At 40.1% G+C, this 13,126-nt stretch overlaps 1 protein-coding gene across 2 annotated transcripts in view; it reads left to right on the plus strand.

Annotated features, from left to right (window-relative positions):
* osbpl3b (oxysterol binding protein-like 3b) overlaps positions 1-13,126 on the plus strand; it is a 175,045-nt gene that overhangs the window by 157,945 nt on the left and 3,974 nt on the right. For both annotated transcript variants that reach the window (XM_069914155.1, XM_069914156.1), the window contains one exon: positions 12,225-12,347. In XM_069914155.1, the coding sequence (XP_069770256.1) occupies positions 12,225-12,347 (123 nt within the window). The remainder of the gene's footprint in view (positions 1-12,224; positions 12,348-13,126) is intronic.

The raw sequence follows: 13,126 nt of genomic DNA on the forward strand, positions 1-13,126 counted from the left end.
ACTTAAAACTACTGCACAAGCACATATTTTGTGTTAAAAGTATACAGTTGTTCCCACTCCCATCAGCAGCCTGAGGCCCCCTTTCCCAGTGGCAGCCCGAGTTCCCCACGGCTGCCTGAGATCCTGTTCCCTGACTTACAACCAAACCCGAGTTACAACCAACCCTTCGGTCCCCATTACCGTCATAAGTTGAGGACGACCTGTATTTCAGTCATTTTGTTTACATTTCTTTATTCGTTTCCATTGAGTCAGTCTTTTTCTTTTTTACACTGCCAATAAGTGATAATTTTGCCTCGCTCACAAGAAAAAAGAATCTCAGGGTTGTATGTGATGTATGTACTCTGACAATAAATGTGAAATTTGGGTAAATCTAGATGAACATGACATTGAACTCTCTCATCTTTTAACAGCCATGAATAAATATAGTGTAAGTTGATACTAATGACCATCATGTCTGTTTATTCTTGCTCATTTTTCTTGTTCATTCATGTTCCACCTCGCAACCAAATATTATTTCATGCCTCATTTCACTAAAAATCAGTGCTAAATCTAAATGGTATTCTCTGCAATTCCTCATGCATGAATCCTCAGGCACACCCTTAACTACATAACGAATAATCTCAGAAAATGACTCTCCCTTAATATTGCTAAATCTTTTTGGATCTCTGATTTGCTTATATTTGTTCTTGTTTGGTTACGCAATGATGAATTCTGGTGGTTTTCATATCCCTTATGTCAAAGTATTGTTGAACAATTTTGTACCTTTCTGCATGTTTGAACATCCCGCAATGCCTGCTTTGCGGAAATACCAAATGAATACCTGTTTTGCTGCATAACTTGTTTCATGCTATTACCATGGCAACCACACACAAACACTTGCATTATGAAAAGGCACGTCTTTCATTTGTTGTATTCTTTATGCAAGAGTAATTTCATGAAATGAAGACTGTTGATCACTAATTTACAAGGAAGAAATATATTTGTTGTTTTAGGCCACAACTGGTGACAAGTAAAGAATACAATGTTATATATACTGATATACTACACGTCTGGATTGCGAGCGTTAATAGAATATCACTATGATCAAGTAAATTTTTTACTTAAAAATGACAATAAAATGGAAGTATTTTACTCTGGAAAACTATTATCATAGTGCTTTCCATTACAAATGCTGTCTGTTATACCAATTTTGAGAATTTTTTTTTGAAAGGGATTTTTTTATGAAGCATAAAATCATTGATTCTATAATCTTGGTGTTCTGCATCATTTTCTTGTTTTCATTCTATAATTTGGTAGCTAATTCAATTTTAGCACAATTACAACTTTTAATATCGTATTTTAATTTAAACCTGTCCTTTGTATTCTTGTATGTACAAAGTGATCACCCCAAGGCTTGGAAGGCTATATTTATTACCTCTCCCCAGTTCTGTTGTGTAGTTATTGATAGCTTGTTTACTCACTGATTCTCTTAGTCGTTCCACCTTAACTCTTCAGCAATAATTTCTGTCAGAGATGCTTCCTTATTGTTGCCCTAGTCTCCTTTCAAGATCATTGCTTTCATTCATCTTGACCCAACTTGTGACCCAATCTCCACCTCTGCTCCTTTAAACCAAAGAATGCAGATACTGACTTCAATGACATCAGGAAGCCTGCAGATGCTCTGATTGTAATAAATACACAAAATTGCTGGAAAAACTCAGCAGGTCCCGCAGCATCCATAGAAAGCAAAGATGTATAATCGATGTTCCAGGCCTGACTCCTTCTTCAAGGAAAGCCCAGGAGGATTTCAGTTTACTGCAAACCATTGTCATAAACCTATTGCTCGTATTTCCTTGCTGCTTACAGGGTGCAAGTCTCATTGTGATTGAGACTTCTGGATTACTTAGCTTCTAAGTTGTTTCCTACATCCCCATTGCCCAGGATCTGCCCAAGGTTTCCTATCTTCCTCTCCAAGCTCATATAAGTAAGACCAAATTGTGTTTTATCTTGAAGAACCTGTTAATTGATAATGTTACCAGTTCACTCTTATACTTGTCCCCTTCCCTTTGTTGCTGTCATTACTTCTCTCCTTAAGACCAACTCTTGCTACTCCTGTTTTTTTAAAAGACATTTCCAATATACATTTCTTCTTTAGCCTCTAAATGTCTTCCAAATGTGTTCCCTTCTGTCAAAGGACTTGTTTGAGTTTAATCAAATTTCCACCCACACTTGGTTCCACTCTTCTATATCTTATTGTAATTACTAATCTAAAACACAATGCTGGAGAAACTCAGCAGGTCAAACAATACTTTATGTAGCAAAGATAAAGATACAGAACCAATGTTTTGGGCTTAAACCCTTCAAGGGCTCAAATCCAAAATGTTGGTTCTGTGTCTTTATCTTTGCTCGACAAAGTACACTGTTTGACCTGCTGAGTTTCTCCAGCATTGTTTTTACTTCACCCACAGTGTCTGCAGACTTTTGTGTTTTACTTCTGTAATTAGTAATCCGTGGCTCCTCTTCCAGAGTCTCCATTTTGTCTCCTGTTTCCCCTGGAGACTACTTACCATCCCTTCTCTTGACCCAGCTTTTTAGATGTCTGAATTCAAACCAAGACTGGTTGTAATATTTCATATTTGGCTTTGAAACGAGCTTCCAAATACTGACCATATCAGTAAGACTACTTATTTCAACTTCTGCAACATTACCAACTCTAACCCCAGTCTTACTCTTCCATTGTTTGTTATGTCTGTCCTTAACCTTTCCAAAAATTAATGGTTGACCTCCCTTGAACTTGTAAATCTAAAATATTCCAGTAATTGGTATGAATGCCCTCACTCTCAGTCCTCAATCCCTTCTGATTAATTGGAATTAATATTAAAGCCTTTATATTAAATTTCTAATTCTTGATTGTTAATTCTAGAAATTATCCTCTAAAATTAATTCCATAAAATATCTGTTCACCTCCTCTCTGATATTCTGTCTGTTCTATGTTTTAATTATTCCATCACTGGTGGTTATGTTTTGCATTCTTACATCATTAATCTGTGGAATATTTTTACCAATCCTCTCCATTTCTATTAATTGATGAAAGGTCACTGTGGTGGGGGTGGGGGGGGGGGGGAAATGCCTATTTATCAAAAGTTTGGTAAACTCCTTTTAGTATCTCTGTGTAGCACAGTATTTTTGTTGAGAACCATTTGAACATTCTTGAACTGAACCTCTTATGTCCAAAGTTAAGAAACATTGTAGCACTGTTAACTGGAAATTTCATGTAAATTTTCTGCTAACACCATGATTGTGGTTTTGGAACTTCATGCTGGAAATTTCATGTCACATATAGATCAGTTTGTTGAGTGATACCACACCAACAACCTTGCACTCAACATTAGCAAAACAAAGGAGATGATTGTGGACTTCAGGAGGAAGTCAGGAGAACATGAACCAGTCCTCATTGAGGGCTCAGTAATGGAGAGAGTCAAGAACTTCAAATTCCTGGTGCCAACACCTCCAAAGATCTGTCCTGGAGCATCCATGTTGATGCAATCATGAAGAAGGCTCAATAGTGGCTGTATATTGTAAGGTTTTTGAGGAGACTCGGTATGTCACCAAAGACTCTTGTAAACTTCTACATGTAGAGAGCATTTTGGCTGGTTGTGTCACTGCCTGATATGGAGGCGCCAACTCTCAGGACAAGAATAAACTCCACAAGGTTGTTAACTTGGCTTGCGACATCATGCGCACCTGACCATTTCATTGAGGTGGTATCTTAATAAAGCAACCTCTATCCTCGAAGACCCACACCTCCCACACCATGCCCTCTTCACTTTGCTACCATTGGGAAAAATATAGGAGCCTGGCAATGGCACAAGGACAACTTCTTCTCTGCTGCCATCAGATTCCTGAATAATCAATGAACCAAAGAAACTGCCTTTGATTTTTTTCCATACACTATTCTTATTTATTTTTGTAAGGTGGTGTACGTAAATGTTTAAATGAATATATAACAAGATAAAGAAGAATGGGAAGTAGACCCCAGATGGTACCTTGATGAAGGGTTCAAGCCCGAAACATTGGTTATGTATCTTTATCTTAATCACTCTTTGACTTACTGACTTTCTCCAGTATTGTGTTTTTACCCTAATGGTAGGAGTGATTTTAAATGATCTCCCCAGGCTTTTCAGTAATCTAGCTCCACCTGCTGACAAAAGAAGATAGTTTGAACCAAGCAAATTCAAGCTTCAGGAAAATGATGAAGTAGAGTTGAATGGTGACTACAAAAAAACCCTACTTTTTCCACAGTTTTTGCTTTGATTTAGATTTTGAGGATACCTTCATTGTCAGATCAATGAGATGGTGATTGTTATATTGGTTGGGGAACATAGCCGTCTATAGGAATGCTGATTCTTAATCTAGTGAGAAAGGATGAATTATGGGCATTTTGTGGAAAATCTGGAAAGAGAATATGTCAAGTACTTTGCAAAAACACAAAATGATTAATTTACCCTTTTGTAACAGCATCACACAGTCAAATGCAGCCACAGAGATCATGCATTACATCTGGATCTACAAACATACATACTGAGCATCACCAGTTTGTATTCAGGCAAATTGACTCTAATTGAGTTGCATCATCATTTTCTTAATCATTAGAAATAAAAGCCTTTACACAGTAATTCAGGAATGTGGCCACAAAGTGAAATCTTCATTGGAGGGTCTTCTGCCTTGGACTGAGCCAAGAATCTAGGGGTTGGAATCCATGTCTTCCATTTATGGAACAGCAGGAGCTATTGGGGCTCTGAAGAGACTTGGGAAGACATGCCACATGGATGTCAATGTACAAGGAAATTTAATTGCTGGATCAACCTTGCTCAGGAAATGAACCAGTGGTGGATAAAATATCCCTCCCCACCACTGCCATCTCTTTTATAGGATGAGCAAATGATTGTGTATGTGCAATTGGATGCATCAAAGGTGCTATTATTGCCATTCTTTTAATTAATGCACAGAATATAGATGTTATTGGAAGGACTGACATTTTAACCTATTGCTAATTGACAATGAAGAAACAGCAGCGTGCGCGCGCACACACACACACACACACACACACACACACACACAGACACACACACACACACACACACACACACACACACACACACACACACACGTGTCACATATTGTGGACTTGGCAGGTAATCTGGAGGTGGTGATACTCTTGAACTTTTTGCTAGTCAGCCTTTAGGAGCAGAAATAAGCTATTTGGCCCATCAAGTTTGCCCTGCCATTTAACCATGAACTGATTTATTTCCGCACTAGGCAGCTTTCTCCCTGTAACTTCTGGTGTCACATTTGTGGCCCAAAATGTGAAGTTAATAAAACATCAAACACAAGTTTTATCAGGTAAACTTCTCAGTGGCTTTATTTTCCAGTTTCCTTTGTTCTCCTGCTTGTGCTCTTATCTCTCTCTCATACCACGTGACTTCCGGTACATCTCATACATATTCATTATCATGACATCCCTCCTTTAATCAGAAATAAACCTTACCTTCACTTACCAATATCCCTCGGAAACATACAAACATCGTAACTAATGGTGATACTATAACTCAACTACATAAAATTTACTTCCTACAGCACTCATACATGCACTTTATGATATAAGATTAAAATACTGTCCCAAAGTTCTTATTAAAACTATGGCACAAAGTCTTCATATCGTTTGGGCACTTTCCGGTTTCGTTTCGGCCTGCCTGCGATATTGTCGTCGCTTCTCGGTTGTTCACTCTCGGCGTCGGAAATACTGCTCACCATGGCTTCGGGTGTTTCTGGCGCTCTAGTCACTTCATCAGGAGTGCTGGTAACTGCCTCTGGAACAGCATCAGGTCTCTCAGTTTCAGCATCTCGTATTGGCCTTTCAACCTCTTTGCTCGATGTATCTCTGGACTGGTACCTTTTTACACCTGATACATTTCTCTTATACAGGACTCCAGTCGGAGACTTGACTGTCACTATACTGCCACTTCTGGATACGACAGTATAGGGTTGATGGTAATAAGGTGTGTCTAGCTTTCCACCAGTTTCATGCCTCACTAGAACATTATCTCCTGGCATGATGTCTGAGTACTTGGCTCCACGTTTCGAATCTGTGTACAGTTTTGCTGCACCTTTTCAGCATCGTGGTCCCTCATCTCCTGGTCGTCTCGGATTTCCGTTATTTCTGGCATTTTTGTGCGGATTTTTCTCCCAAAAAATGCTTCTGCAGGACTTTTTCCAGTGGTTGCATGAGGCGTTGCTCGATAGACAGCCACATAAGATAGCAATGCTTCTTGCCAATTTTGTCCTTCTGCGTGTGCAATCCTCAATCATTTTTCAATAGACTGATTTTGTCTCTCTACTTCTCCGTTGGCTTGCGCCATTTCGGAGTTACTTTATGATGGTGGATACCTGTGGTCCTCATGTATTCCGCAAATGTCTCTGAAATGAATTGTGGACCGTTGTCAGAGTATAATGTAACAGGTAATCCATATCTTGCGAATATCTCTGCTAACGCTTGTATTGTTTTTTCAGTGGTTGTGGACTTCAACACCACGTACTCATAGTATCTGCTGTAGTAATCTATCACTACCATAATTGATTCACCCGTTGGTAAAGGTCCAAGAAAATCAACAGCTACGTCGATCCATGGTCCTGTCGGGAGTTGCGTACTCCGGATCGGTTCTGGCGGATTACTCCTACTTGTGATTTGACATTCGTGACAAGTTTTAACAAATTTCTCTGCGTCTTTATCACAACCTGGCCACCATACCTTAGTTCTGAGGTTTTGCTTGGTACCAACAATACCTAGGTGTCCTTCATGCGCTAAGGATACGATCTTCGGTCTCAATCTTTGCGGTATCACCAATCTGCAACCTCTCAATACACACTGTCCGATGCAACAAAGTTCGTCTCTAATGGGAATGTAAGCCTTGTGAGTACACTTGTCCCATTGTCCACTCTGTATGCATTCTCTTACTTCCCTGAGTTCTGGATCACGTTCGGATTCTCTCTCGACTTCCTTCGTAGTCACAGCTTTCGGTGTCGACTGAATAGCTACGAAGCATACAAAGCTCTCTGTTTCTGTTCCCAATTCTGACTTGGATTGTGGACCACCATCCTTCACCAATCTGGACAGCGGATCAGCAATGTTTGTTTTCCCTGCAATGTGGATTATTTTATATTTGTAGGGTTGTAGTCTGAGTACCCAGCTCTCTATTCTGGCACATGGTTTGGATCTAGGTGTATAGATCACCTCTAATGGCTTATGATCTGTGATGAGTTCAAATTCAATGCCGTATAAATATGCATGGAACCTCTCACAGGCCCATACAAGTCCGAGTGCTTCTTTCTCTGTCTGAGAGTATCTTCTCTCCACATCTGATAACGATCTGCTGGCATAGGCAATGATTCTTGATCCTCCATCATGCATCTGGACCAACACAGCTCCTAAACCAACCGGGCTGGCATCCGCTATGACTTTGGTTGATGCCTCCGGATCGTAATATCCAAGAGTTTTTGCATCTGTCAGGCTTTGCTTCAGCGCTGTGAACGCTTTCTTCTGCTCAGATCCAAAATGAAATGGTACACCTTTCCTGGTTAGTTTCCTTAGTGGTTCTGCCACTGTAGCGAAATTAGGAATGAACTTTGCACAAAAATCGACCAATCCCAGGAAACTCCTCACCTCTGTTGCGTTCTGAGGTGCACGTGCCTCTGCAATAGCTTTCACCTTGGCCTCTGCAGGGTTTAGTCCTTCCCGTGTAAGTCTGTGTCCCATGAAGTCCATTTCTGACACACCGAACTGGCACTTGTTTCCATTCACGGTAAGGCCTGCCTCCTGTAGTCTAGATAGTACACGCCTCAACCGTTTGTCATGCTCTTCCTTCGTTGGTGCATGAACTATGATGTCGTCAGAAATGTTAGCAACTCCAGGAATGCCTTGAATCACTCGATGGATTTCATACTGGTAGATCTCCGAAGCTGCATTAATTCCAAATGATAGTCTCTTGTAACGATACAATCCACAGTGAGTCACAAATGTTGTTACATCTCGGGAACCTGGATCCAGCTCTAATTGATGATAGCCCCACTTCAGATCAATTTTTGAGAATACCTTGCTGGTAGTTAGTTCTTGAAGTATTTCCTCCACTGTTGGTATAGGGTGTCGTTCTCTAATTATAGCTTCATTGGCCATTCTCATGTCAACACATAGTCTTATGTCACCCTTTGGTTTGGGCACAATCACTACGGGACTGACCCATTGTGTCGAATGTTCAACCGGTTCAATAATGTCTTGTTCGATCAATTCTTTAATTTTGGCTTCGACTTTCCCACGAAGTCCAAACGGAGTTCAACGCATTGGTTGTGCCTTGGGTTTGACCGTTTCATCTACCGCTCGCTTCAATTGTCGACCTTTCAGCTTTCCTACTTCTTGGAAGACTGCGGGGAATTCTTGCTTCATATCCTCGTATGACTGAATTGAATTGACACGAGCTCCAATATGAAGTATTGCCAGGTCTTGCGCTGTGCTTCTACTCAGCAATGGTTCTCCCCTCTCTTCTATGACCATAAACTCTGCTTCGGTGTACTTATCTCCAGCTTCAACAGTTGCAGTAAAACATCCAATGGTCTGCAATGGCTTGGTTGCTGTGTATGGATACAGTTTCTTGGAACACTTCTTTGAGGTACAGATGATCTTTTTCCTTTTCAACTTCTCCCGTAAATGCCGATCAATCACATTACTGTCACTGCCTGAGTCTACAATGACCTGCACTGTCACTCCACCAATGATCGCTGGGACCTTCTCATGATGTACTTCATTCAACGTAAATTGGTAACAACTCTGTTCTTCCTGGGTATCATCATCATCACCGTCTATCTGGCGAATGGTATCTTTCTTTCCAGGATACTTTCCTTTCCCCCAGGCTTTGCCTTTGGAAGTTGTACTCTTCCTCTTCTGGTCTGCATTGGACTTGCTTTTGCACTTCTTTGCAAAGTGGTCCTTACCTCCACACTTTCTGCAAACTTTGCCTTTGGCCGGGCAATATGGGTCTTTTCCAAAGTGACCTCGGTTTCCACATCGATAACACTCCACGTCCTGTGTCGGCGTATATCTTGGCTGGTTATGGCGATGTGAGGGCCTCTTAGTTTGCTGGCTTGAGTTGTCTTTCAGAGTCATGGTATGAAATTGCCCTTCAACAGCCTCTAATGCAGCAGCAATGGTTAAAGCATCGGTGAGTTCCAACTCACTCCCTCTTTCCAGTAGACGTCTTCTGAGTTTATCTGATCTGCAGTGCTGTACGACTTGATCCAATAATTGGTTGTCCAAATCAGCTGGCATGTAATTGCATCCAACAGCTAGCTGGCGTAGTCTCGTCACGTACTGAGCAATTGTCTGGCCATCTTCTTGTCTCGTTCTCCGAAACAAATGGCGTTGAAATGTAGCATTCGGTGTCACTACATAGTGTGCATTTAATGCATCTACCGCTTTCCGGTACTCATCCTTTCTTCCAGTATTCAAAAGTGTCTTAAATGTTTCCCGAACTGCGGGTCCAGCCGTGAAAAGAAGTAACGCCCTTCTCTGCGCTTTTTGTTCAACTGTACCGGTATCTAGAAATAGGCCACGACTGTCAGCGTAGGATTCAAATTCTTCCAGCCATGCCTTCCACTTCACACTTACAGTGCTTGCATCACCCGTTGGGTCAAAATGAGCAATTCCACTATGTGTTAGAAAGTCACCGTCTGCCCCAGCCATGAGGAAATATTTCAGCCCCAAAAGTACTGAGACAAAGAGAAAATTCTTATCACCTTGAAGTTGTCTGTAATCCTCTGTAATTTTGTTTAGTCTTTAATTTTCTTCAAGCTTCTTTCATCCTCGTCGCCAATGCCACATTTGTGGCCTGAAATGTGAAGTTAATAAAACATCAAACACAAGTTTTATCAGGTAAACTGCTCAGTGGCTTTATTTTCCAGTTTCCTTTGTTCTCCTGCTTGTGCTCTTATCTCTCTCTCATACCACGTGACTTCCGGTACATCTCATACATATTCATTATCATGACATCTGGTGCCCTGGCTAATCAAAAGCCTATCAATAGCTGCCTTAAGTACACCCAATAACTTGAGGTTACAACAGCCTCTGGCCACAAATTCTACAGATTCACCACCCTCTGGCTGAAGAAATCTCTCTGCATCTCCGTTCTAAACAGATGCCCTTCAATCCTGAAGTTGTCCCCTCTTGTCCAAGATGCTCCCACCCTCTGGGAAACAACCTTTCAACATCTGTTCTGTCCATGCCTTTCAACATTAAAATTGTTTCAATGAGATCTCCCTCATTCTCCTAAATTCCAACAAATGCAGACCAAAAACTTTCAAGCACTCCTCATATAATAATCTTTTCATTCATGGAATCATCCTTGTGAATCTTCTCTGAACCCTCTCCAACATCAGCACATTCTGTCTTAAATGTTGAGCCCAAAACTGCTCACAATGCTCCAAATGGGGTCTCACTTGTGCCTTATAAAGGCTCATCATCACATCCCTGTACTTGTATCTTATTCCTTGTGAAATGAATGCCAGATTGCATTTGCCGCCTTCACCGCTGACTCAACATGCAAGTTTACCTTCAGGCTATCCTGCACGAGGACTCCCAGGTCCCTTTGCTTCTGGGAATTTTCTCCCCATTTAGAAAATAGTCTGCCCATTTGTTTTTTTTCTACCAAAGGCAATGACGATACACTTGCTGCCATTGTATAGGTACAGTACCCCGTATCCAAAATGCCTGGGACCAGAAATGTTTCGGATTTCAGATTGCTTTTTCAGATTTTGGAGCACCATTTAAAAATTTGAACTCATTCATTCAGACTTAAAAATACATGCATTCACATTACATTACAAATATTTGCATTTGCACACATTAACTGAAGTAGACGTATATTGAAAAATCTCCACTCAAGAATGCATTACTTGCGTCCACTATGTCCTGTTCTCAGATCAGGATTTCTGAATTCTATTACATATTACTTTTTGGGACCACGGACAAAAATTCTTTCAGATTTCAGATCTTTTCAGATTATGGGTATTCAAATAAGGGGTATTCAACTTGTATTTCATTTTCCATTTCTCTGCCCATTCACCTAATCTGTTTAAGACTTTCTGCAGCCTCCCTATTTCTTGAACACTATCTATCTTCAAATGATCTACAAACTTAGCAACAAAGCCATTTATTCCATAATTTAAATCATTGTACTAACCCTGTACATCTTTGAAACATAGAAGAAACTGGAGGACCCAGAGGAATTCCACGCTGTCACAGGAGGAACATACATGCTCCTGTAGCGCCAAATTGGACTCGAGTCACTGGTGCTGTAATAGCATTGTGCTAAAAGTTAGGCTAGGCTAACCGTGCTGCCTTCTCTGTCAAAATCCAAGTGTTTAATGATCATTGGGCCAGTTCCAAGCCTTTTCTAATTAAAAATATTTTCACAGATAAATCTATTCTCACACAATTTCATGTTGTTATTTGATTTCTAATATTCTGAAACTGACTGTAGTTCATCAGTATTGTACTTGTTTGTTACCACCATCTGCCTCATTCCTTGTTATTGAGAGTTAGAATTTTTTATCCATCTTGCTGTACTTCATTCTGTTTTACACTGAATAATACACACCTTGTTTCCAGGGAGAAGAAATTTGTTCTCTGTTGCAATTGATCGTGTGTTACTCTTCCTCTCGTTTTTTTTTGAGAGAGAGTCTTTCTGAAGACAGCATTATCTTTTAGTTATTACAATTTGGCTTATATGTATCTTAAAAGACAAGATCATATTTATCTTCAACCAGTGATTCCGGTCTGGAATTTGGTCTTTGGAACAGAAATTGGTGTTATGGTATTAACTTTGACTTTCTAGTGTGTGACATTTTGCCACCTTAATATACTTTGAAGTTAAATTATCTGTCAGATGAAGGTGATACTTAGTCCTAGTATTTAAAACAATTTTACAGGGAAATTTTGCCAAACTAATGACAAAAGACAAATTTCAAAATATTAATAGCTTGGTATATCCATCCCAACAGAGCTCCCTACAATAATTCAATCCTTGATCGCAACTTAACAAATTTAAAGAAAGTATTTTAAATCATTGCATGTGTTGTTTCTCAATGCATTTTTTTAGTTCTGAATTTTTTTAGAGGGACTTGTTTGATTGTTACTTCAGGTACCTGGAGGAAGGTAACATAGAGGCTGCAGAAACTCAAAAAGAAAGGATTGAACAATTGCAAAGAGAAAGGCGAAGAATTCTTGAAGAAAATAACATGACACACCAACCTCGCTTCTTTAGGCAAGTTGGCCATGTTTCTGAATGGATAAAAGTGTAATTGACATTTTCAAAAATGTATCTGAAGTGGATAATGAAGAAGGTTTTCAAGGATTGCAGAGGGATTTGGGCTGCTTAGAAAAGTGGGCTGAAAAATGGCAGATGGAATTTAATGCTGATAAGTGTGAGATGCTTCATTTTGGTAAGAAGAATCAGAACATGATATACGTGGTAAATGGGAGAGCATTGATGAATACAGAAGAGCAGAAAGATTTAGGAGTAACGGTACATCGTTCCCTGAAGGTAGAAACTCACGTGAATAGGGTGGTGAAGAAGGCTTTTAGTATGCTGGCCTTTATCAATCATTGCATGGAATATAGGAGTTGGGAGGTGATGTTGAGACTGTATAAGACGTTGGTGCGGCCTAATTTGGAGTTCTGTGTGCAGTTCTGGTCGCCTAATTATAGGAAGGATATAAACAGAGTGGAGAGAGTGCAGAGAAGGTTTACCAGAATGTTACCTGGGTTTAAGCATCTAGATTATAGGGAGAGATTGGACAGATTAGGTCTTTATTCTTTGGAGTGTAGAAGGTTGAGAGGGGATTTGATAGAAGTATTTAAGATTATGAAAGGGATAGACAGAGTGGATGTGGATAGACTATTTCTGTTAAGAGGAGGAAAGATTAAAACAAGAGGACATGAGTTAAGAATTAAAGGGCAGAGGTTTAGAGGTAACATGAGGGGGAACTTCTTTACTCAGAGAGTGGTAGACGTGTGGAATGAGCTTCCGGGAGAAATAGTGGC

The sequence above is a fragment of the Narcine bancroftii genome, chromosome 1 (genome assembly GCF_036971445.1).
Source record: "Narcine bancroftii isolate sNarBan1 chromosome 1, sNarBan1.hap1, whole genome shotgun sequence".
Lineage (NCBI taxonomy): Eukaryota > Metazoa > Chordata > Chondrichthyes > Torpediniformes > Narcinidae > Narcine > Narcine bancroftii.